At 42.9% G+C, this 25777-nt stretch overlaps 2 protein-coding genes across 2 annotated transcripts in view; both read left to right on the top strand.

Moving 5' to 3' along the window:
* The window catches only part of vapal (VAMP (vesicle-associated membrane protein)-associated protein A, like), a 190174-nt gene that overhangs the window by 94560 nt on the left and 69837 nt on the right, over positions 1-25777 (top strand). The gene's annotated exons all lie outside the window — the stretch shown is intronic.
* LOC130554401 (IQ motif and SEC7 domain-containing protein 1-like) overlaps positions 1-25777 on the top strand; it is a gene marked incomplete at its 3' end in the record, with an annotated part of 91324 nt that overhangs the window by 1011 nt on the left and 64536 nt on the right. The window contains exon 2 of the mRNA XM_057334026.1: positions 3384-3491. Within this exon, the coding sequence (XP_057190009.1) occupies positions 3384-3491 (108 nt within the window). The remainder of the gene's footprint in view (positions 1-3383; positions 3492-25777) is intronic.

Genomic DNA, 25777 nt, shown 5'->3' with positions numbered 1-25777 from the left:
AGAAGGTTGATGGAGAAGTACAGAGAGGGTCAGAAAGAGCTGCATTGTGTCTTTGTAGATTTAGAGAAAGCGTATGACAGGGTGCCAAGAGAGGAGCTGTGGTATTGTATTAGGAGGTCTGGAGTGGCAGAGAAGTATGTTAGAGTGGTGCAGGATATGTATGAGAGCAGTAGGACAGTGGTAAGGTGTGCGGTAGGTGTGACAGAGGAGTTCACGGTGAAGGTGGGACTGCATCAAGGATCGGCTCTGAGCCCCTTCTTGTTTGCGGTGGTGATGGACAGGCTGACAGATGAGGTCAGACAGGAATCTCCATGGACTATGATGTTTGCGGATGATATTGTGATCTGTAGTGAGAGCAGGGAGCAGGTGGAGGAAAGTCTAGAGAGGTGGAGGTTTGCTCTGGAGAGAAGAGGAATGAAGGTTAGTCGCAGCAAGACAAAATACATGTGTGTGAATGAGAGGGATCCAAGTGAAACAGTGAGGTTACAGGGAGAAGAGGTAAAGAAGGTGCAGGATTTTAAGTACTTAGGGTCAACAGTCCAGAGTAATGGGGAGTGTGGAAAAGAGGTGAAGAAGCGTGTGCAGGCAGGTTGGAATGGGTGGAGAAAAGTGTCAGGTCTGTTGTGTGATAAAAGAGTACTGATGTGGTAAAAGTCGATCTTGAAGTTCAAAAAATCTCTCAGACAAAGAAGGTTCAGGTGTCAAGGAGTTAACTTTATTTGATCAGGCCAAACAAAGTGAGATGTCCCCAGTCATCTGAAAACCAAGTGTTTTCCAGCCTGTAGTTATAGTGAAACTTAGGAAAGGAGGTGCTTTCCTAAACCAATCAGGAAATTCCCTTTACCTTTTATTTTTTATTATCCAATCATTCTCATCTGCCACTATTATTTTCTAGGCAACAAGGTTTGTATCTAATAGTGGAATGTCGACCTTTACTTGGTTTTTAAAAATAAGTTTTCCAGTTGGTACCAGTTTTCAGGCCACAAAGTGAACAACATGTTCAACCTTCTGAACTTTATCTAGGTCAGGCCTTAAACAGATCTCAAAGACAGCACTGAATTTTATATTGCTGAAATCTGGTCTATACTTGGTTAAAATGATTAAAAATATACTTATAGTTCAAACAACACTCAATCAATGCTTAAGTATACTGATTATGTCATTAAATAATTAAATCATCTTCATATATTCACTTGTATAATAGTTATTGGTCTGATTATTAACACATCTATGGTAATATCATTCCTATGAATACTTCTTATAAGTGGGATGTACAACAGAGCCCAAAAGTGCATATATGCACAAAATGATCAGAATTATGCACAATAGTACCAGCAAGAATGAAAGGAAAGGTGTACAGGGCAGTAGTGAGACCAGCGATGTTGTATGGTTTGGAGACAGTTGCACTGAGGAAAAGACAGGAGGAAGAGTTAGAGGTAGCAGAGCTGAAGATGTTGAGGTTCTCTTTGGGAGTGACGAGGATGGATAGGATCAGGAATGAGTACATCAGAGGGACAGCACATGTGAGATGTTTTGGAGACAAAGTTAGAGAGGCCAGGTTGAGATGGTTTGGACATGTTCAGAAGAGGGAGAGTGAATATATCGGTAAAAGGATGCTGAGGTTAGAGCTGCCAGGCAGGAGCCGAGAGGAAGACCAAAGAGGAGGTTTATGGATGTAGTGAAGGAGGACATGAAGGTAGTCGGTCTGAGAGAAGAGGATGCAGGGGATAGGGCTAGATGGAGGCAGATGATTCGCTGTGGCGACCCCTGAAGGGAACAGCCGAAAGGAAAAGATTACGCTACTAACAATAAGGTCAACTACACATCCATTTAAAATACAATAATGAAGGAAAATAAAATTCTTAATAACAGGGTGTGCCAGGAACACAAGCCTGTCAACACTTTGGCGAATGTTGGCGAAACATAATAGTTCATGTTTATACGTAGATTGTTTAACACTTTGGATTTATTTAACTCTGCCTCCTGCCGCTTCTTTGTGTTTATGGACTTCACTGTATGTTACATAATGCTTTTGTTGTAAGCATATGTGTGGTTAGTGTTTGGACCAATCAACTTTTGTGTCCCACAGCAAAAGAAATTAAACGAAATGCTTAATAATAGTTACAGTTTATAGAAATGTTATTATTGTTGCATCATTAAAGCCATGATTGACTTTGTATTGTTACATATTTTTTTATGAAATGTAATATAGAAAAATAGTGGCCGTGTCTTGTTTTTTCCACTGACAATTGATTTTCAAATTTTGATTAAAGATGGCAAAGACCATTTTTTGCTGTGGGTTGACTTGCACAGATGAATTGTTTGCCACAAAACTAGTCATGTGAGAAGTAAACATTTTGATTTCATTAGGACTTGGCGTTTATTCTTGTTTAAAATTAAATATAAATGCATAAAGAAGTTATTTCAGGAGCTGTTTAAAATGGGCTTTGCCTCACAGGGTAAAGATTTTACAATAAGAATGTTTTCGACAGTATTTATAATTTCTGTTCTATTCCCTGCCAACTGCCTATAGGAATCTTACTTCACAGGAGCAGCCCGTCTTAAGTGTGTGTAGTGCTCTTCTTTAAGACACAAATCAAGCTCAAATCTTTGCCAGGTTGTGACTTGTGAGTGCAGCCATGAGCAACATGTGTTGTTGATGTGCTGCATGAAGCAAACGCTATTATAATTCAACAAAACTCCAATACTCTGGGTCAATGCAGACCTTTTTTGATGAATTGAGTGTCGGACTGACTGGTTTGACCTAAATCCGATCATGTGAATTACCCGTGGATGTTACAAGTCATTCGATAACTTTATGTGAGGAATAAATCAGAATAACATAATTAAGAAACTCGGACCTCCGCTGGTGCTGTCACCTGTCAAAACCTGTTAAAAATCCAGTACTTTTCTATTATTATATGTAAAATACAATAAATGTATGATATGCTTTATAATGTAGTAAGTAAGATCTTTTTTTCCAAAGTAAAAACACTGATATTTAAAAAAGTACTTGAAAGTAAAAATTCTTAAGCACTATCCACCTCTGGTAATAAAATAAAAAATATATGCAATTCTACATTAGATTGATCAGGAAAAAACAGTGCTAGTATTGTATCATGATCGATATCGGCCGATACTCAGAATTCAGGTATTGGATCGAAAGGAAAAACAACGTGCTGCCATCAGAATAAACCACTCAACGCTGCAACACGTTTCAACATTGATAATATTTTGGACTGTGCTTTTAATCAATATTTGGAGAAACACACCATTTTTTCTACTCTAAAGACCTAATGTATAGAGACGTCATTTTTATGAATAGAAAAAATGAATAGATGTCTCACACTGTATGCACACTGTGTTGTGTTTTTTCTTTACAGAAGTCATGCATCTCTTCCAGTGGAAATGAAAGGCTGTCCCAGTAGCTTTAGATCAGTTGTGTGTAGGAGAATTGTGCCGTGTCGACAGTGGAAGTCTTCGTCTTTCGGGTACTGTAAACATTTTACATTACACTTTACCACTGGCTTTGTAACCAGTCGATGTAAAAAGTGCTTTCCATAGGTCTGAAATACATTTTTAGTGGTAGCCGATGGAAAAGGCAGTCATTACCCAGTGAAAAATAGTGTACATGTGACAAACAACAAATAATGTGTGATATTCATCAAATATATTTATTAATTTCATGTGATCTACTTATACAATCCAGCTGCCCTGAATCCACTTCACCTTCTCTTTTTGTTAAAGCACTTAATCTTTTTTCAACAAAATATTTATTTATTTCTTAAATGAGAATCTGCTTTTTTTCCCACAAAACATTTTTCTGTGCACTGTAAACAGGGCCTGAAGATGTATTAACGTATGGGAGACTGTAAGGCTATAATAATGATGAATAATGTCTAAACTATATTAAACGTACACAATAATATGTATAAAGAATATGTGTGAATAGGCTATATACGTAAACATGCAGCAAATACATAACAGACAGATGGGACTGTATTCTACCTCTTTCTGTGTTTTTTTTCTTCTTTTCTCCTGTAAAGCTGCTTTCAAACAATGCGCATTGTAAAAAGCGCTATGTAAACTGAATTGAATTGACAGATCTCTAGGGATCAGATTATCAATGGTGATAGATAGGTTTTGAGTAACTCTGTCGCTCTTCACTTTCTATGAGACACACACTTCTGCAGGATCTTTTTTGTCTTTCTTCTGCTGTTGGTATCATGTTAAAACAGTGTTCCAGTGGGGCGCGCTTATGATTTGAATGCTTCAAATTTGTTTGAGTTTGCCTCAAAGCTGAAGTGTTTTATTTATGTGGCGAACATGCTTCCTGAACACACCCCTATCTGCCATTGTTTATACAGGTTTTTTTTCTACCCCAAAACCTGTCATTTTAGCCAATTTTGCTGTATTGGACCTATCAGCTGCTCAAAAAAAAACCAATGTAGACATTTCTGTGACGTTGTGACGGACTGAAGACAGGCACGGAGACAAACTGAGGTGGTGATAATCCAGTTTATGAGGGAAAGTGAGCACAATAAACATCCAAGGGTAAAACAAGCAGGGAATATGTCCAAGGGAACACGAGCAGGGAAACATCCAAGGGAACACGAACAGGTAAACATCCAATGAAAACCGAGGACAGGAAACAACAAGACCAGGTAACTAACATCACACACGTACTTCAATAACTGACAATGAACAGAGGCAAGGTGAGTGTATTTGTAGTGTCCGGGTAATGAGTCTGATGGCAGGCAGGTGCAGAGACAAAAACGAAGGACAGGTGAAACAGTCATAATAAGGGAGCATGTACAAATCAAAGTCCATGGGCAAAAACAGGCAAAAACGGGAAAAACCAGGCAAGGGACAAACGTGAGTGTTACAGTATTCCCCCCTCCCGGAAGGCGCAACCTCGCGCTGAACCAAAAACAGGGAGGAGGGGTGGGCATCCTGGAGACTCATGGAGGACCTGGGAAACATGACTGGGAGTCTCCAGGACGTCGCCACGGTGCTGGTAGTTCGGGAGGCCTGGAGGGAACTGGCCGCACCGGAAGCCTGAAGGGTGCCGGCCGCTCGGGAGGTCTGGAGGGTAACGGCCGCACCGGAGGTTTGGAGGGTGCCGGCCATACCGTAGGTCTGGAGGGTGCTGGGTGTTCGGGCGGCCACGGAAGTGCAGCCCGTACTGGGAGCCTGACAGTTAGTGGATTCAGGAACGGGGCCATGGTCGTGCCGTAGGGAGACAAGGAACAGGGGCTAAAGGCTGCTGTGGAGGTCTGGCTGGGGAAGCAGCGGCTGACAGAGGCAGTGGCGGTGTTGCCAGGGAAGCAGGGGCTGATGGATGCCGTTGTCGTGGTAAGGAGGCATGCTAGCGTTACCACAACCATGGCACTAGAAGCAGCCTTGCTCTTCCCCAGTTTGGTGGTCTGGAGCGGTAGTACCGGGATGGCCACAACAGACCGGTACTGCGACCCCCCAAAAAAATCCAGGGGAGGCCTCCCAGTCGTCACTACTGCCCAGACGCACGCCACCGCCACTGCCAAGGTTGCCACAGCGGCGACCTCGGGTAAGTCCATTGGGACTGGGCTGGAGGGTCCTGAGGAAAGCTCAGGGAATGCTTCTGGGAAGCAGAAGAGATATCGGAAGGCCGGATGGGACCGACTCGAGGCACTTTGGGAATCCAATGCGGCGACCACGCCGTGTCCTACGGTGGTGTGGCTTTGCGGAGAAGTGCGGAGCGGGGGTATGGGGTGAGCCGGAGCCGATCCCCCGCTATTGACTGGCTCTGAATTATAATCGCTGAAGCCCTCACCAGTGTCCCCGACCACTGGGTAAGCGCTACTTCCTCAAGTGGGGGATGCACTACAGAGACCACTTCCTACCGGAGGGAGGAGTTTAGTGGTGATACCAACATGGTCTCACCGATGGGGGAGAACTCATGGGAAGAATGTGTGGACTGAAGGAGTTAACTGCGTTACCAAGGTGGGAACCAATCATGAGGATACATCAGACGTAACCGCCCTGCTGGGGGGTTACAACGTCCGGTAGCACTAGGTTCGGTTAGAGCTATGTTGTGGGTAACTCAGTTGGTACCTGACCTAAGGGGCAGGGCTGCTCTGCCCAGCCCGCCCGCAAGAGGTGCTTGCTTAGTGATGGATGGAGTGCCTGTTCTTCACCCAGTGGGGGAAGAAGGGAGGCTAGTTTAGTACGCTGACCCTAGCCCTAGCCTGAGTGATGGTCTTAACCGCCGCAGGGGGTAGGCTACTCAGGATCTCCTCATCTCGTCCAGGGGCCAGACATGGAGGTTCCAGAGGTTTGGCCTGGGATGCCATAACGTGCCCTTCCCCTGGGAAAGCAGGTCCTTCGTCAGGGGATTCGGCCAGGGGGGAGATGTCGTCAAGAGCATTAGCGGGGGGTTGTAGCCCCTTCAGTGCGGGTAGCACATCCAACTACTCTAGGCAGATGATATGCCTGTGCAGGCGGGGGCCCGTCCATTGCCCTGATACTGCGTGCCCATTGCACACGGCACCCCAACCCTGCAGGGAGGCGGCTGTCATCACCACAACATGCCTCGTGACCTGCCCGAGAGGGACCCCCGCGTAGAAAGGTCATTGAAGACCAAGGGGTTAGGGTGCGTCAGCAGAGAGGCGTAATCACCATCCGCCTGCTGCCGGTGTACCACGCTCTCCAGGGAACTCAACACTGTAGCCAGTGTTGGAGCAGTCTCATGTGCATCAACCCAAGGGGTATCACCACCGCCGAGGATGCCATGTGCCCAGGAGCCTCTGAAATTGTTTCAGGGGGACCGCTGACTGTTTGAAATATTCCAGGCAGTTCAACATTGACTGAGCGCGCACTGTAGTCAGTCACACTGTAATGGAGAGTTGAGTTCCATACCAAGAAAGAGGATGCTCCGCACAGGGGAGAGCTTGCTCTTTTCTCGGTTGACCTGTGGTCCCAATCGATCTAGGTGCCGAAGCACTAGGTCCCTGTGTGTACATAACAGATCACGCGAGTGTGTAAAATGAGCCAGTCGTTGAGATAGTTTAGTACCCGCACACCTCTCTCCCTGAGGGGAGTGAGGGCGGCTTCCACGATCTTCGTGAAGACTCGTGGGGACAGGGACAGACCGAAAGGGAGGACTCTGTACTAATATGCCTGACCCTCGAAAGTGAACCGTAGGAACGGGCGATGACGAGGGAGAATCGAGACATGAAAGTAAGCGTCCTTCAGGTCGATTGACATGAACCAATCTTGACATCTGATAGATGCCAGGATGCGCTTCTGCGTGAGCATCCTGAACGGCAGCTTGAGTAGGTGCCTGTTCATGGCACGCAGATCTAGCAACCCCCTTTTTGGGGACGATGAAGTACGGGCTGTAAAACCCATTGAACATCTCGGCTAGAGGGACGAGCAAGATTGCTTCCTTACCAGAGGGGTGGCGACCTCTGCCCGAAGCACGGGAGCATCCTTGCCTCTGACTCTGAGGTTTGGAGGATGCCCGAAACTTGGGCGGGCGTCTGGGGAGTTGGACCGCGTAGCCGAGACGGATCGTATCCCGTAGTCACCGTGACGGTTTGGGAAGCTCTTGTAAGGCTGCTGGGAAGCAGACTGTGCACGGGATCTCGACGGCCAGAGGGTACCCGCAGCAGAGTAAGCTCTCGACATCTTGGATGCTGAAAAACCTACATGCTTTGGACGGGAGTCTAGGTCGAGCCCTTGGGGGACATCGACGTATCCTCTAGCTGCCCCACCATCGAGGGAAGAAAGGGCGATGGAACTAGTTGACGTGCATGTGCCGAAGGGGGCGTTCCAGGTCGTACTAAGTTCCTCATGCACTTCTGGGGAAACATGGCACTGGGTGCGAGCGTGGAGCCGCTCTCAAACCCAAGGTACCATGTATCCAGCCGTGAGCGTTGGGAGAGGCAGTGCGGTGCACTGCAACCCAATGCCGGCGGCCCGGGGAAGCATGGCTGACATTTCGACCGCCGCTTCTTCCTGGGCTCGATCCCCCGAGGGAGGGAGCTCTGAGGAATCGTCGGAGTCCGATGCCAGTAAGTCGCCCTCCGATGCTGCAATGGACATCTCATCATCACGCACCGTTTCTGAATACGTGGTTGAGGAACAAGACAGTGGGACCGTCTCATGAGGAACGGTCAGACGAGCGAGACAGAGGTGTGAACGGTCTGCGAGCCGGTGGCTGACGGATTAGCACTCACAGTAATCCTCATATCACCCTCGCTGCTCGCCGTAGCGGATGGCAGGGCCGTAGTCCTGCCGTCACAGAACGGGAAGCAAACGATGTGGTGGCTGAGTCTCGTGGGAACACAGCCACCCGTGACGCAACGTCTGAATCGTCAACCGCCCGCAGTGCGGGCAGGACGTATCCACAAAGGCTGCCCCAGCGTACTGGAAGCAGACCTCGTGTCCGTCCCCCTCCTCGATGAGTGTGTTGCACCCACGAGAACAGCGGGACATGTCACGCTGGGGAAATTTGCTCTTTTAGAGAAAAAACTCGAACACTTCTGGAACCGCCGAGACGCCCAGGGGAAGTCGCCACAGGAAGGGACAGTCTGCTGCACCACATCGTAGAACCGGCAGTCTTGTAGTTGCTATCTTGTAGCGAAGTCTGTTGATCATGAGCGTAGGCTCCGAAGAACAAAAGGTGAATGAATGAGGCACGCCCTCTCCCTTTCATACCCGGATATCCGGGGGCGGAGTATGCAAATTTAATTTGCCAATTTAATTGGCCTTCCCTTTCTGTCGGTCTCTCGACGTTGTGTCGAACCGACAGAATGGGGTTTGTCTTGAGAACCTATCATCTTCTGAGTATTTAGAAAAGGTAAATGAAAATTGGCAAATGAAATGTACATGCCGGACTCCTCCCCAGATGTCCGGGTATAAGAGGGAGCCTACGCATCTGATGAGCTTCTCTACGATCTTTGGTGATCATTTTTCTGCTGGAATCTACGACGTGGACAGCGGACGGTCCCTTCCTGCAGTGACTCTCCCCTGGGCGTCTCGGCAGTTCCGGAGGTGTTCGAGCAAATTTCCTTTCTAAAAGAGCAAATTTCTCCAGCGTGGTATGTCCCGCTGTTCTCATGGGTGCAACACACTCATCGAGGAGGGGTACGGACACGATGCCTGCTTCCAGTACGCTGGGGCAGACGTTGTGGATACGTCCTGCCCGCACTGCGGGCGGTGACGATTCAGACGTTGCGTCACAGGTGGCTGTGTTCCCACGGGACTCAGCCATCACCTCGTTTGCTCCCCGTTCCGTGGCGACAGGACTACGGCCCTGCCGTCCGCTACGGCAAGCAGCGAGGGTGATATGAGGATTACTGTGAGCGATAATCCGCCAGCCACTGGCTCACGGACCGTTCGCACCTCGTCTCGCTCGTCTGACCGTTCCCCAGGAGAAGGTCCCACCGTCTTATTCCTCAATCACGTATTCGGACACGATGCGTGATGATGAGATGTCTCTTGCAGCATCGGGGGGTGATGTACTGCCATCCGACTCCGACGATTCCTCAGGCTCCCTCCCTCGGGGGGGTCGAGCCCAGGAAGAAGCGGTTGTCGAAATGTCAGCCATGCTTTCCCGGGCCGCCGTGAGTGTTGGGTTGCAGTGCCCGCACTGCCTCTCCCGGCGCTCGCGGCTGGCTACATGGTGCCTCGGGTTTGAGCGTGGCTCCAAGCCGTGTTTACCGGAAGTGCATGAGGAACTTAGTAAGACCTGGAATGCCCCCTTTCCGGCACGTTTCACGTCAAACAAAGTTCTGTCACCCTCTCTTCCCTCGAGGTTGAGACAGCTAGAGGATACGTCGATGTCCCCCAGGTGGTGCCGCCGCGGTGCACTCGTGCCCGTAGGCGGCGGCCACCTGGGGGGGGCTCGACCTAGACTCCCGTCCAAAGCATGTGGGGTCTCGGCATCTCTGGTGTCGAGAGCTTACATTGCGGCGGACCAAGCTGCCTCCTCTCTCCACGCTAAGTCCTGTGCAAGGCCAGGGAAGAAGAGCATCAAGTGATACTAGTTACGCCCTATTGGCCTAACCAGGACTTGGTTCTCGGAGCTAAGGCTCTGACAACAATTCCCCCCTGGCCGCTCCCTCTGGTGAAGATCCTGCTTCCCCAGGGGAAGTGGCACGTTACGGCATCCCAGGCAAAACCTGGTCTCCATGTCTGGACGGGACGAGGAGATCCTCAGTGACCCACCCCCAGTCTGGTTGGGACGACACTCAGGCTAGGGCTTCGGCCACTGGGCGGCTATGCGCCCATAAGTGGCGCCTCTTCTCGTCCTGGTGCTCTTCTCGGTGAGAAGACCCGCGGAGTTGCTTGATCGGGAACGAGCTGTCTCTTCCTCAAGAGAGACTGTGGAGTAACCTCTCCCCCTCCACACTGGGAGTGTATGTAGCCGCTACGGCCGCTCTTCATGACCCAGATGCTGGGTAGCTTCTGGGAAGGCACGACCTGGTCATTAGGTTCCTAAGGGGCGCGAGAGGGTGACCACCTTATCCGCGCTCCGTACCCTCTTGCGACCTTGGTGGCGGGCCTCAAGAGGCCCCGCCCCCTTCGAGCCTCTCGGGGTTGCCGCTCTTTCTCAGTCTTGATAAAGACGGCTTTCCGCAGGGCTCTCACCTCCAAGAGGGTAGGGGATCTACAAAGCACCCTCCGTGTCCACAGATTGCCTCGAACTCGGGGCCGGGATTCTCACGTTATCTTGAGACCCCACCCCGGCTACGTGCCCGAGGTTCCCACCACTCTCCCGAGAGACCAGGTGGTGAACCTGCAGGCGCTCCCTACCGGGGAGGAAGACCCACCCTATCCGTGTTGTGTCCAGTATGCGCACGGCGCCTCTACTTGGACCGCACGCAGAGCCCAGAAGCTCTGAGCAGCTCTTTGTCTGTTTCGGGGGTCAGCAGAAGGGAGTGCTGTCTCCAAACAGAGGCTGGCTCACTGGATCGGGGATACCCTCATTAGGGCATACCGATCTCTATTCGTCCCTGCCCGTGGGGGTGAGGCACACCCCCTCATGGGCACTGGCTCAGGGCGCCTCTCTGGCAGACATCTGCGGAGCTGCGGGTTGGGCTATGCCTAACAACTCCGTGAGGTTCTAATACCTACGCGCGGAACCGGTGTCAGCCCGCATCCTGGCAAGGTGTGGGACCGGCAGCCGGTAGGGCGTACGCCTGTGGAAGCCCTTCCCCCTCCGGGGGGAGCAGTGGCGATCCCGCCTCACTTCTTTCCCCTCGGGTAAAGAACAGGCATTCCATCCATCACTAAGCACCCTTCCAGGGGACAGGCTGGGCAGAGCAGCCCTGGCCCCTTAGGCCGGGGAACAGTTGAGTTATCCCACAAAGCTCTAACCGGACCTAGTGCATCCCCTCCGTGGGCTGTTCCGTCTGATGTATCCTCATGAATGGTTCCCACCTTGGCAACCCATGACCTCCCCAGGTGGACTCCCACCTTGCGGTTAACTCTTGCAGTCCGCACATTCCTCCCATGAGTTCTCCCCTGATGGTGAGACCATGTGGTGTCTCCACTAATTCCTCCCTACGGTAGGTAGTGGCCTCTGCAGCGTTTTTCCCCCAGGGGGAATAATGCTTACCCAGTGGCCCGTACGGTGCCCGGTGGCTTCTCGCCATTTAGAGAATTAGGCCTCTGCCCATGACGGCCGGCGTTAGGGGGCTTCCCAACTTTTGTGGAAAGCTCTGGGTCCCCCTTCCTCTCCACTGGAAGGTCATAATTTCGCGTTAGCGTGTTCTTCTGACTCGCCCAGGCCAGTCAACGTCGCTCCGCAGAGATTGTGACGCGGCTCAGTGCTGTGGCGTTTTCCATAGGAACCCCATTCTGTCGGTTCGACACAACGTCGAGAGACCGACAGAAAGGGAACGTCTTGGTTACGTGTAACCTCGGTTCCCTGGTGGAGGGAACGAGATGTTGTGTCCCTCATGCCACAACACTGGCCGCCCACCCCAGCGGTCGGGGGAGGATGCTTTAGGCTCTTCAGACCAAAGGTGAATGAATGAGCACGCCGGCTTCCCTCTTATACCCGGACATCCGGGGAGGAGCCCGGCATGCAAATTTGATTCGCCAATTTTCATTGGCCTTTTCTAAATACTCAGAAGATGATTGGTTCTCAAGACAAACCCCATTCTGTCGGTTCGACACAACGTCGAGAGACCGACAGAAAGGGAACCGAGGTTACATCCGTAACCAAGACGAATATCCACTTGGGTGATATGTAACAAAATGTTTTTAATCCAAAAAGGATTATGACAAAAACATGTATATTAAAGCTTTTTATTGACTTTTCAGTATAACTAGTGCGTGCGTGCGTGCGTGCGTGCGTGCGTGCGTGCGTGCGTGCGTGCGTATGCGTGTTAATGTTTGTTTATCCCGGTGGGGACCTAAACCTGAACGCACACCAACACATGGGGACTCGTGTCACCGTGGGAACCAAAATTGAGGTCCCCGTGGGCAAAAAAGCTTATAAATTGTACAGAACAATATTTTTTTTTAATCTAAAAATGCAACAAGTTTTCTATGATCTTTAGGTTTAGGGGTTGGGTTAGGGATAGGGGATAGAATATACAGTTTTTACAGTATAAAAAACATTACGCCTATGGACTGTCTCCACAGAGATAGTAAACCAGACATGTGAGCGTGTGTGTGTGTGTGTGTGCGCGTGTTACAAAGCTAAATAAAATGTGCAAATGTGCATTAGCTTCAACAATTTAACACTTTATGTGGGTGAGTGTGTGTTACATTAGCATCATCCTTATAAAACTGAATGGCTAACATTGTGTGTCTGTTTTTGAATTAGCTCACCTTACAGCTAAAAGCTAACTCATTAGCATCAACAACTTGTATGAAATAAATCTACACAGACACACAAATAACATAATTTAACTTGGATTAGTTTAACTACAAATCAGGCATTGCCATCCAGTAGCCGTTTTTGGCACGGGCGTACCGGGCAGCTGCCCGGGCGGCATTTTTTCATGATACATGGGGTTAAAAAAAATCTCTGCGCCGCCACCGCAAAGCGGTTTTCTATTATCTATCATTTCACTGTGTGGGGAATTGGCAAATTGGCGCCCCTGCTTGCTGAGAAGGTGCCGTGCACAGAAGCTGTGTGAAATGGCTTATAAATAGGTAATACAAAACGATTATGAAAACGATTATGTGGTCACCATTGGAGTGTTTTCACGATGGGCTCTCACTAAATCCTTGGTGTTTTGAGTCAGCTCCGTGGGCGTGGCTTGTTGGTTTTGACTAAATCCTTGGTGTTTCAAGTCTTACGAAACCTTTACCCAACCCACACCCTAACCTTACTCTAACCATCTAAACTACCTTTGATTGTTAAAATCGCCTAAAAAAACACTGTTGCACACTGTTGCGTGATCACATCAGACTCGAAACACCAAGGATTTAGTGAGAGCCTGACGGTCGTCATCAATCAATACTGCTGACTCATGAGTGAAGTTCAGAGTATAATACTGCTGACTCATGAGAGAAGTTCAGAGTAGAAAATAATTAATTATACTGCACGTGATGTTACAGCACATGGCTATAGCGATTCTGGGGGGGTGGTCGACTTGCATTAAAGAGCTTTATTTTCACAGTTATTTCTAAAGAAGAAGAATTTTTTCTCCAGCAAAATCTGCGATTTCCATTAGGTTCAATAGCAGTGCTTACTTTCAATGCCTCCAACATGGCCGACTTCCGGATTGATGACTGTCACGGTCCTGCCTTCTTGTTTTTGTATTGTAGTCATGTGGCAGGATCGGGACGGAGCCCTTAGGTTTTATGTGAGAAAGCCATGGGTTGTCATCTCATGTGCTTTCTCATGTCTTGTCATTGGCCCCGCCCCTCTCGTTTCATGTATTGCTTCCCTGCCGTGTCTAATGTTTCCCACCTGGCCTGTGTCATTATCCCTCGTTTGTCTTGCCTTTAAAATGCCCTCATGTTTCTTTGTCCTGTGCTCGTGGATTGTGTATGTACGTGTACCTGGTCCTGTCTTGACAGTCGTGTGCGGTTTTGGTTTTGGTCTTGTTTTGGATGTTACCTTGCTGCCTTGTTCCTCAGTCCTGTGTTCGTCGTGTAAGTTTAGTTATTCTGTCTTTGTTGTTTTTTCCCCCTTGAGGGAAGTCTTTGTTTTGCATTTTTTTACAATTAGTCCAGTCCGTGATGCACCCCATTGTGGGTTTTTGTTTGTTGATTTATTAAAGTCTTTTGTGTTACCCCGTCATTTCTGCCTGCAACTGGGTTCTTTCCACCACTATCCTTGACAGATGACGCATCGTGAAAACACTCTATTGGTTTAGTCTTGACTTCTGGTTGTGTTGGGGGGATGGGAAATCTGTTGATTGTCGAGTGCCAAATAAACACAGAGATGGACAGGAAAAGGTCAAAGCTATCAGGTGCCAAATTTAGAAAAAAAAGAAAATAAGAAGAGGAGAAATGAGCAAAAGATAAAGGTATGCAACTATGTTCTCTCTGTATGATTATTACGGTATCCATGTCATGAATGAAGGGCTAGTTTCAATTGGTGGGTATAACTCTTAAGTTTGTTAGCCTTTTTGCTATGATGCTTGCTATGCTTATACAACAATAATTTGGTTTTAACTCTTTAAAACTGTTACAAGTTCAGTTATTATTTATTTCCATCAGTTGGGTTAACGTTAGGCCCTGTAATTAGCCAACGGAATTTTCAAGTCTGTGTAATTATAATTTAAATCGGATTACTTTTCAAATTGTATTTCATAAACCAACATCTCAGATGGGGAATGTCAAAACGCTATGGGGTTTCAAAGCAAAAAATGACTTGTTACAGAACAGGGAATTGATTTCATACATGTCCACTGTAGAGGACATCAGGACTTAAATCATGTTTATCAGGCATTTTGGGAGACACAACAAGTGAATATGGAAATAAATTATACATCAATATTCCTATGAAATATTATATATTATTATTAAAATGTTGCCAATTATTACTCCAATTATTACACTTATTTTTTCATTAAATGTTGCTCCAAGAACAGGTTAATATGCAAATTAGATACAGTGTATAGACACATTGCATTGAATGGGAATATTAATTGATGGCCATTTTACCCACATATTGCATAAAGTAAAATAGTGTATCAATGCAATCCATTATATCTTTCATAACATGGTTGAGAATCATATATCTTTATACAAATTTTGGTTAAAAAAAACCCTGAAACCCAAAAAGTTATTGGTGATTGAAAAAAAATCCCATTGTTTTTGCCTATACATATAATTTCATGTAATTTTATTTTTTAAACAACTGAGTCCTAGTGTCCAATACAGAGGACATAGCATAACATATGAATAAAATATAATTTTTCAAAAATGTTTTTTACCATTTGTTTCTTAGGCTCTAAACAATGTGATGACATGAAAAAAAACTAATTGAGAATTACAATTTTCACTTATGTTGTTATAATAAAATATAACTGTTTGTGCAGAATTTTGTGGTATTTTTTTTGGGGGGGGTGCGCTCGAAGGGGGTCTCGCCCAGAGTGTAATTCAATGTAGAACTGCCACTGTTGCCATCATAAAAACAAGTTAAGTAAAAAAACTTACTGTCTTACCTCAAATTAAGTTTTTCCCCTCTAACATCTGCTGTGTCTGCCACAGGGCTCTACTTTCTCACATGTGGAATAAGGACTAAACTAAGCATGTGTGAAGTGAATCAGGTGATTTGTAACTAGTTTCTGATTGGAGAGATTGGAAGTGTTACAACTGACCCATGTTACAACCATACCCGGTCTCCCCCTATGGTGCCCTATTTTTATGGATTTTTTTTAGAGTGTGGAATGAGATGTTTCGCTTGTTTTTTGATGTGCGTCATGTTAGTAAATGTCATGTCCAACTTTGAGCACTGTTCCAGATAGTATTTCTGAGTTTGAGATGGGAAATATCCTAAATCGAAGTTGTTTTAAACACAGCATAAGCCTAGCGTTCATCAGAAAATAGAGATGCTGAAATAATCAAAGAAATGTGAAAAAAAATGTAACAATCATGCATAAAACCTATTCTAAAACACCCCAAAAAGTGGAAAAGAGGGCATAGTATGAGTCCCATAAAATGAAACGGATGTAAATAATAATTCAATTTAACAGTGCATAACAATAGTTATAGAATATAGTGAAAATATACAGTATATTATTGTAACATCATTATTTTTTTTAATAAAGATTTTTTGCATTACATTTTAGCGTAGGGTTGCCTCACACAAGCATAATCATGTGTGTCCGTGGGTAAAAAAACTGTGATAGACTATGTTATGAGTGTAAATGTTTTGGCTGCACGGTGACTGATCTGTGATCAGATGTCAGTGCTGATTTGTATTTGATGAAGTTCTTGTTGATTATTCAGTTTCATTTGTCAGAAAAGAAACAGGTCTGGCTGCCGATGTTGACTAGTGCGTGTACCGGCCTAGCTCTGTTGGCTACTGCAGTCTTCACCTCTCTCCTCCTGTTTCTATGGAGACCAGGGAGCCAATCGGTTGCCTCGCCTGTAGGCCGTACAAAAGCCAGCAGATAGAGGATGCACAGTGTCTTACACATTTTAACCACACACACATGCACAACTCCCTGTTCACACACACACATGCAGTTTCCCTGTGCACACATGTACTAATGAGCCTGATGAGCGTTTGTAATTTCCTGTTGTTGTTGTGCATCACATAATTGCATGCGCCCTCCTCCCCCATTCGGGCTGCTACTGATGCAAATGTGTGATGTGCATGTGACATCACAAGCCAGGAACAGAGAGCTGCCCATTGTGACGAAGCTGAATGAGTGAGCGTATCACGCTCCGTGTTCACACACGCTCACGGCAAACAAGCACACCAGCAGACCCAAGGCCATGGCACACAGACTCAACATGATGTGAGTACCTGATTTGCAGTAGTTTGTGTGCAGCACGACGCTCACAATGCTTTTTTTTCTATGACGATGCACCTGGGTTAATGTGTTGCGTCGTGTTTTATGCACAGATGCTTTGAAGGACTTTGATGGACTGATGTTCAGCATGCGTGTAAAGAGGAATATTACACAGGGAGATTGTAGTGCGGGTCATAATGGCAGGGCTGCAATGTTTTGCTTTGCATGAAGGCAAGAGGTGTGTTTGTGGTCGCATTCACTTTGCAATGTTTACATGATGTGCTTATGCAGAAGATAAACTCAAAGCAGAGAGCAATGCACATTGGCCGGGCTGTCATGGGTTTTATGAAACACGAGTGTGTGACTGTGTGTGTTTGTTTGGCTAAAGCTTGATGTGCATTATGACGCAATTTCACAGTCACATGCCAAGAACATAATGTGCAGCTTTGAACTTCCTCTATTTGCCTATGAGTTTATTTAGTTTTCAAAGCATTTTATTTATCTTACATGGTTTACATCATAGAACACTATACGCAGAATATGAGCTATAATATCTGTAAACCGCTGCAGTGCCTGCTTGATCTGACCCTGTCAAGGTTACTGAGGTCAAAGGGGATGTCTGTTCACTAAAGGACAAGTTGGCAACTTGGTCTAAGTGGATGTTAGATGTGTCAAAGTATGCAGTTGAACTTGAATGTACAGTATTTTGAAAGAAATACATTATGCAATATGCAATGACAAACATGACCTCATCACATAGAATGTTTAATTCAGCAAGTGGCATTTATCTTCTATCTATTCGTGTTATTTTTTGTTGTATAATCTGTTTACTCTGAAGAGCAAGGCTTTGTTTGTATAATTTACTAAAAGACACATTAAACTGAACACTTTCACATGTAATGCTCAAAATTTCAATGTGACATGACAAGCAGTTTTCTTGGCAAAATATAGACCATTTCATCAGATGCAGTTAACTTCCGGTCTGTGTTTGTTTTTTGGTCTGGCTAGTGTGTAATATTATAACTATTTATCAGAGGTGTAAAGAGTACCTGAAAACCATACTTAAGTAAAAGTACAGATACCTTGCAGTGAAAATTACTCCATTACAAGTTACAAGTCACCAATTCCAAAACGACTTCAGTAAAAGTCTCCGAGTATCTGATTTGAACAATACTTGAGTATTTTACTCATACTGAATGTAGGCTCAAAGAAGCACTAGTCCTCAACACTTAAGAGACACGTCAGTGAAAAACAGTTGATTTGTGAGGAGAGCAATCACATTTATTTTCTTAAATCATAATAAGACTGAACACCTCAAAATTGCAACAAATCATGGTCGACACCATAACCTACGTCATTACAAACACCCTAAGTCTCATTTAAGCTCAAGTGCTCATAAGTAAACCAAACTCCTTCAAAAGGGTCTCTTCAATATGACAGATAAATAAAATAATGTTAAGTAGAATTAAAAAGTCAAAGCCTTTTTGCACTGGACATGCTGATTTGGGCCTCATCGCCAGCTGCAGTCATGTCCTCATTTCACATACACTGTTAGCCCTTACCTGCCATTTCTACAGTAATATATTGGCAACACTGTTGCCAGCTAGTTACTGTAAACTACTGCAATGGCTGTTTGAAGATACATTATTAAAGAATCTATTAACGCACTTAAGTCACACAGTCTTAGATGACCAAGTGTAAATAACAGATGAACACAATAAATCTGTCAAGATTTCACCAGAGGAGAATTAAACACAAACATCAATAACATCTTCACATATTACAGACACCACTTTCACTTTATATCTGTCATCTGTGTAAGATCTTATTGAGATTTAACTCTAGTTCATAGTGGTTCAATTATGTTTTAAGTCACCATTATGGCGATCAGTGTTTGCTTTGGTTGGACTCTTTGACTTTCTTGTAGCTTTAAAATGTACACTTTTACCGCAACTTTATGTTTGCTTAGTAACTGAAGATACATCTGAAAGAATTCAATCATTAAATAATAATAATATAGCGTTTAAGATTTATTAAGATGTGTTTGGTAAAGTGATTACATGTTATAATGGAAAGATCTCTGTCAGAAAATCTTTCTTTGCAATTGAGACACAGTTAGACACTTGACATACAAACCTCATCAATGATGACAAACAATCATGAATGAGTTTTGTACTATGTACCCAGCATGCATTGCAGCATGAAGCTGTTCAGTTGATTGTCACCATTGTTGAGATTCATATGTGGATGGTTTATTTCTCTGTGTCCGACTCATTCTATAGGTTAATATTTTGTCTTTTGAACTTTTGAAAATTGAAATACTATACATTCTTTTTACTGGTGTACATCACTTCATGGCAATAGTCCCACCATATGGTCAAATTTTGAGAAAACATGTTTAGAGCACATTTAGGAAGAGTTAGTTTTTAAAATAAGAGCTATAGATGTGTGACCTACAGTAACTAGCTGGCAACAGTGTTGCCAATATATTACTGTAGAAATAGCGGGTAAGGGCTAACTGTGTATAAACCGCCAGCGATTGACATCTACCTGATACTGCACTCATATTCACATAAAGAAGCCATGTTGACAAGTTTTTGTAAGTTAGGGCAAAATCCACAAGATTGTAGTACCTTCATTGCCCTGTAAATAACGATATTAATTATAAGATAGGTGTCATGCAAAATGTAATGTGTAATTGCATTAGTCATTACAAATGTAGTGGAGTAAAGAGTACATATACTTGTTCAAAAATGTAGTTAAGTAGAGAGTAAAAGTTGCTAATATCTTTAATACTCAGTACAACTACAAAGTAGCCAAAAAGATACTTAAGTAAAGTAACTAAGTACATTTACTCCAATACTTTACACCACTGCTATTTATGTTTAATTTAATTTATGTTAATATTAATTTATATTATTATTTTACTGTATAATAATTGTATTAAATAAATTATTTGTTAAATTTTGTTGTATGTTAATTTTATTTTATAAACAATTTGTTGAATGGGTCCTGTAGTTTTGACGCATTTAAAGAAACCGAATGGTACATTACCAAGATCAACCACTAGATGTCATCGCAGTCTAAATTCTAAATATTGGAGAGAAAAGTTGAGTCAATATTATATTCCTGCACGGTTATCAGAAATAACCTACAGGCACTCTATTATTTGTGAATGTGTACCGTAAGTTAAGGGCAGTCCATGAACGCGCGTATGCACAGTTGTTTATGATGTTGCTTTGAAACCGTCTAAATTAAAAGGTTTAGTTTCACAGCCCAATATGGCAGAAGGAATATTTCAAAGTTGTGTCCCAAATGATGTACTATACACTATGATGGTATACCATCAAGTGTATACATTTTAGAAAGGTATATTGTCTGAAATGGAGCACTTTCTCACAGACATTGGCCGATGACATAAAACGGATAAAACAATGCATGTCAATCAAAATCGCGTTGTACGTGTTATAGGGCTGAATCGATTCCTTGAGTTACTCGAGTAATTCGAATACAAAAAATCATCGAGGCGAATTTTGTTGCCTCGAAGCTTTGTTTAATCCATTTAACTACAGTACACACGGAGCACTGCGTTTCCCCACGGACCGTTATTACTGACGCACAGCCCGCTAAACTCTACTCATGTTACAGGTCTCTCAAGTCTCACGCATTCACCGCGAGACACACTCATTTTTATGAAGGTATTTCAGTTGCAAAACTTGAGAGCTTGTACATCTTAAATTGAAAACTTGTAAATTAAGTATTTGTACTTATAAGTAAATATCTGAAGTTGAATGTCGAGATTTGCACCCGTAAACAATAATCACAAACCTGTGTTCTGAGTTTAAAGCTGCAGACAAATAGACCCAAATGTGTAAAATGGCATTTGCAAAAATAAATCGACAGGCACAAATATGTAGTTCACATTTGTACTTACTCATAGATTCAGATTCGCAGTGCAACCACAAATGTGACCCTGGATCACAAAACCAGTCTTAAGTAGCATGGGAACATTTTTAGTAAAAGACAAAAATACATTGTGTGGGTCAAAATTATAGATTTTTCTTTTATGCCAAAAATCATTAGGATATTAAGTAAAGATCATGTTCCATGAAGATATTTTGTAAATTTCCTACCTTACATATATAAAAACTTTATTTTTGTGAGTGGCTGGTCTGCCACAGTGCCCCTGATTAACAACTTCAAAGGCAATTTTCTCAATATTTAGATTTTTTGCGCTCTCAGATTCCAGAGTTTTAAACGGTTGTATCTCAGCCAGATATTGACCTATTCTAACAACTCATATATCTATAGAAAGTTTATTTATTCAGCTTTCAGATTATGTAAAAATCTCAATTTCGAAAAATTGACCCATAAGACTGGTTTGTTGTCCAGGGTCACAAATAGGCATCTACAACTTCAAATCTGTCACTGCAGTTTCAAATCTTCCCGCCTTGACTTTTGCTACTACTTTCGCGATAAACCCGTTGCAAAACTAACTTGTGCACTTGAAAGCTCAGAGGCGAGAGAAAGAACGGCATTTGATGACGTCATGTGGCTGAGCCACACCGCCCCTAATGCTGGAAAAATCACAATGAAAGGATCTAGCAAATAATAGTTTAAATAATGTTTAAATAAAACAGTTTTCAACTAAAGCGAAACCATCACACTTATGTATACTATCATGTATAACTATTCCATGACTTATACTATCTTGTATATATATCATTTCGTAATGTATTTTAATTATATCATTCTGTATACTATCGATAATCCGTTGTGTACTATTGTTTGTTTTAAAATATAATGACAGGCTGACTACATTTTCCGTTATGTATACTATAATGTTCATTGATATACTATATAAAAATGTACATTTACACAGTTCAACATGATTCTATAGCCTAACCCTTGACAATTAGTATTTCTTTAGTTATAATGTATTATTGACCATTATTGCACTTTTAAGCTATTTCTACTTTTTTATATTTTTTGTTATTTTCAATATGTAAAGACATTGAAAATGAACAGAAATTGTATGCAGGACTGTGCAATGCCACCATATACAGTATTGTGGTTGTGGGTTTACCTGGAAGTTTTTTTTCTCATAGAAGGTTTGGATTTTTAACAGATGAGCTTAAACATATCAATATTTAGTGTACAATTATTTTCTCATGTGATAATTACTAGCCGCAGGATAATGCATCCAGTCGGTTGTTATTGCCGAATAAACCTCTTCAGTGTTATACAAGAACTGATTCTGATCATTCTGATATAGGAGCCTTACACAATGACAGGCTGACTGTACATTTTCTGTTTTTAATTTTGATCATTATCATCAGCGAACTTGCTTCAGCTAAGTTAGGTTGTTAATTAGGTTGCTAATTTATACACCACCCTTATCAGGTTCAATATCTTTATTGTCATTCAGTAGCCTATGTACCTGTAAAAAAATATATTTTGCAGATGGGGTAGAAAAGCAATAAATATATAATAAAGGACAAACATAGAACAAAGATATACTGCAGTAAATATAAAAGAGAATAAAATAGAAAAGTTAATTTATAGTCAAAAAGAGGCCGTAAGTAGTATTTTTGTTACGGAAAATGTATTTATTGATTTAGAGTTTCATCTTAAATTAAGTACTGTATTAGTGATTTAAAAACTCCTTTCATTGTGATTTTCCCAACCATTAGGGGGCGGTGTGGCTCAGCCACATGACGTCATCAAATGCCGTTCTTTCTCTCGCCTCTGAGCTTAAGTTAGTTTTGCAACGGGTTTATCGCGAAAGTAGTAGCAAAAGTCAAGGCGGGAAGATTTGAAACTGCAGTGACAGGTTTGAGAAGTTGTATGTGCCTATTTGTGGTTGCACTGCGAATCTGAATCTATGAGTAAGTACAAATGTGCACTACACATTTGTGCCTGTCGATTTATTTTTGCAAATGCCATTTTATACATTTGAGTCTATTTGTCTGCAGCTTTAAACTCAGAACACAGGTTTGTGATTATTGTTTACGGGTGCAAATCTCGACATTCAACTTCAGATATTTACTTTACGGGTTTTCACATTGGGGCTGCGAGTGTACATTTTAGCATACAAGTACAAATACTTAATTTACAAGTTTTCAATTTAAGATGTACAAGCTCTCAAGTTTTGCTACTGAATACCTTCATACATTTTAGTCTGTTCACACGCTCACACTTATTTCTCATGCTGATAAATAACTGATAGCTTATTGAAATGGTGAACTGCTATTTTACTTAGTTTTAGTCTATTTTGCGAGTGAAACTTGTTTTCCGGCTGCATTGAGTCCATCAAACTAGATGCGGACTTGTGGATGCCGAATCATGTTATTTACACGTCATCTGGCTGTTCTGCGTGTCTGAGTGAATGAACTGCACAGTTTAACGTGCTACACGCGTGATGCTCATGAATTTGTCTGCGTCTGCGCTGAATGAGGACATGAACTTGTGACATAATACTCTTGAGACATAATAACTCTGTGCAATAATAATTAAGTGCAATATTAATTATATCCTCCAGATAATACACTATCTATTTTTATACAACTTTTTCTGTAAATTATATTTCATTCATTCTGCTGTATTTCATTCACATACCTCCAGATAATACACTATCTATTGTTATACAACTTTTTCTGTAAATTATATTTCATTCATTCTGCTGTATATAGCACATACCTTGTACTACAATAGTCTATTCTTATTTTTTACTTGTACATATTTACATACATATGGGAGGCAAATCCTGCCAAATTTAAATAAATAAATTAAACGATGAAAATGAAAATGAAAACCAGATTAGCAATTTCATTATACACAACCGCGTGCACAATATGCACCTCTTTAAATTCCTTGAAGTTCAGCTGTCATACCAAAAAACATCTAATACCTACAACACTTATAAGTGCAGGCCTGTGTCACCGCGCCGTGGGACAAAAAAACCATTCGAATCAATTAATAGTGCTGTGCGTATTAGATGTTTTTTGCCATGACAGCTGAACTTCAAGGAATCTAAACAGGCGCATCATTTAAAACATGCATTCACAACATAGTGCAGCACTTTGTATAACGATTGGCTCATAATCATAATGAATGAAGTACGCGGGGCTGATTTAAACGCATATGAGCCGCTCTTGTGATACCATAAGCGAATTGGTCTGCGCACAGCGCGTGTGAGGTTAAACACATCTTATCAACCTCAAACCGAACATTACGATGGATTCTATTGTGCTGAGAAAGATCGCTTTGTTTATGTTTTCTTAAAAGCAGTCACAGTGTAATGATGATAGCGTGCTCGGGTGCGGATGGTATGGTAATGTACAGTGTAGAGCAGGTCAGCGGCGGAGTGGGGACAATCGCGCTCCGGCATGTTTCAGGGCACGCTATATATACAGGCTCTCCAATGCTTTAGTTTGTTCGTCTGTTAACTTATCAGAGATGCAGAGCACCACACAACAATTTTCGGTATTGCACCAGGCACAGTCATCGTCATCATTACAAAGCGCTAAGGCCAAGCGTCTGACAAGGTCTACACACGTTCGTTCGAATAAACGGATATGACGTTTTTTGTGGCCGTTCCCAGTAATGCAGACGCTCGTCCACACCCACTAATTAACATGTAATTTGCATGACTGTGAACAAGAAAAAGAAAATGAAAACGAAAACGAAAATGAAAACGAAAATGAAATAAAAGAGAAGAGAAAATAAAATAAAATAAAATGAAAATCAAAGTTTACATTTTAATTTGAATTGTGTCAGTATTATTGCGTGAACATTAATAAAACCTTTGTAAAAAATGTTTTTACAATTTATTTTTCACATTTGCCTCTTCGTTTTCAAATTGGCAGTCTTGCCTCGAGATTTTAGTGAAAATGAAATGTCAAATCACCAATTGTATTTTTTTTTTTCAATTTGACAGGGACAACGCATTGTCAGTGTAAAAATGAAAATGAAAATAAAATAATTTCATTTTATTTTTCATTTTGGCACATATTGTGTACGCAGTTGTGTATAATGAAATTGCTAATCTGGTTTTCATTTTCATCGTTTAATTTATTTATTTAAATCTGTCAGGATTTGCCTCCCATACATACATACATAGCTTTACACTCTCTATATCTTTATCTTATGTTTATTGTATTGTATTTCTTAAATTGTTTATACCCATAGGCCCTTATTTAAATCATTGTATACTGTATTCTATTGTGTTCTCTGTGTACTGTTTAGGGCTGTGAAAAAATATCGATACATGTAACTATCGCAATATTCTTTTTTTCAATAGTGTATCGATAGTGATACCTCTACTATCGATCATTTTTTTTAAATCATGTCATATTCATATGGCCAAAAGTAAGTGGAAGTGAGCATGGCGAAAAATATAAGAACGCTTGGAGCTCTCAGAGCTGATGTGTGGGTGTGCTTTGGTTTTCAAAATAAGTCATGGAGTAATGAGTTATATAAAATAATGCTGTTTGTAGGCAGGCCCGGATTAAGAATTCAGAGGCCCCTGGGCACAAGTGTTTTATGGAACCCCCCACATACACATGCACACAATAAAGTTTTTAATTAGCCTATAGGGTACCATGCGTATAAACACCTCTATCTTTTACAGGATTACATTGACAAGTTACAAACTATGATCACAACCTGAAGGACTATATCAACACCTGTACACATCCTCCATCATACAGGATTTACACCTCATGATTGCAACAATGCTTTTCTGGACCAGCTGCAACAATATTAAGACATTTCCCTGCATATTGTAACTCACTGGCATGTGCAAGCAGCACACACTACCACACCTATCAATTCAGTTCTATCAGATTCTTCCATAA

This window comes from Triplophysa rosa, linkage group LG5, assembly GCF_024868665.1.
Source record: "Triplophysa rosa linkage group LG5, Trosa_1v2, whole genome shotgun sequence".
Classification (NCBI taxonomy): domain Eukaryota; kingdom Metazoa; phylum Chordata; class Actinopteri; order Cypriniformes; family Nemacheilidae; genus Triplophysa; species Triplophysa rosa.
This window is presented reverse-complemented; position numbering and strand designations above follow the sequence as displayed.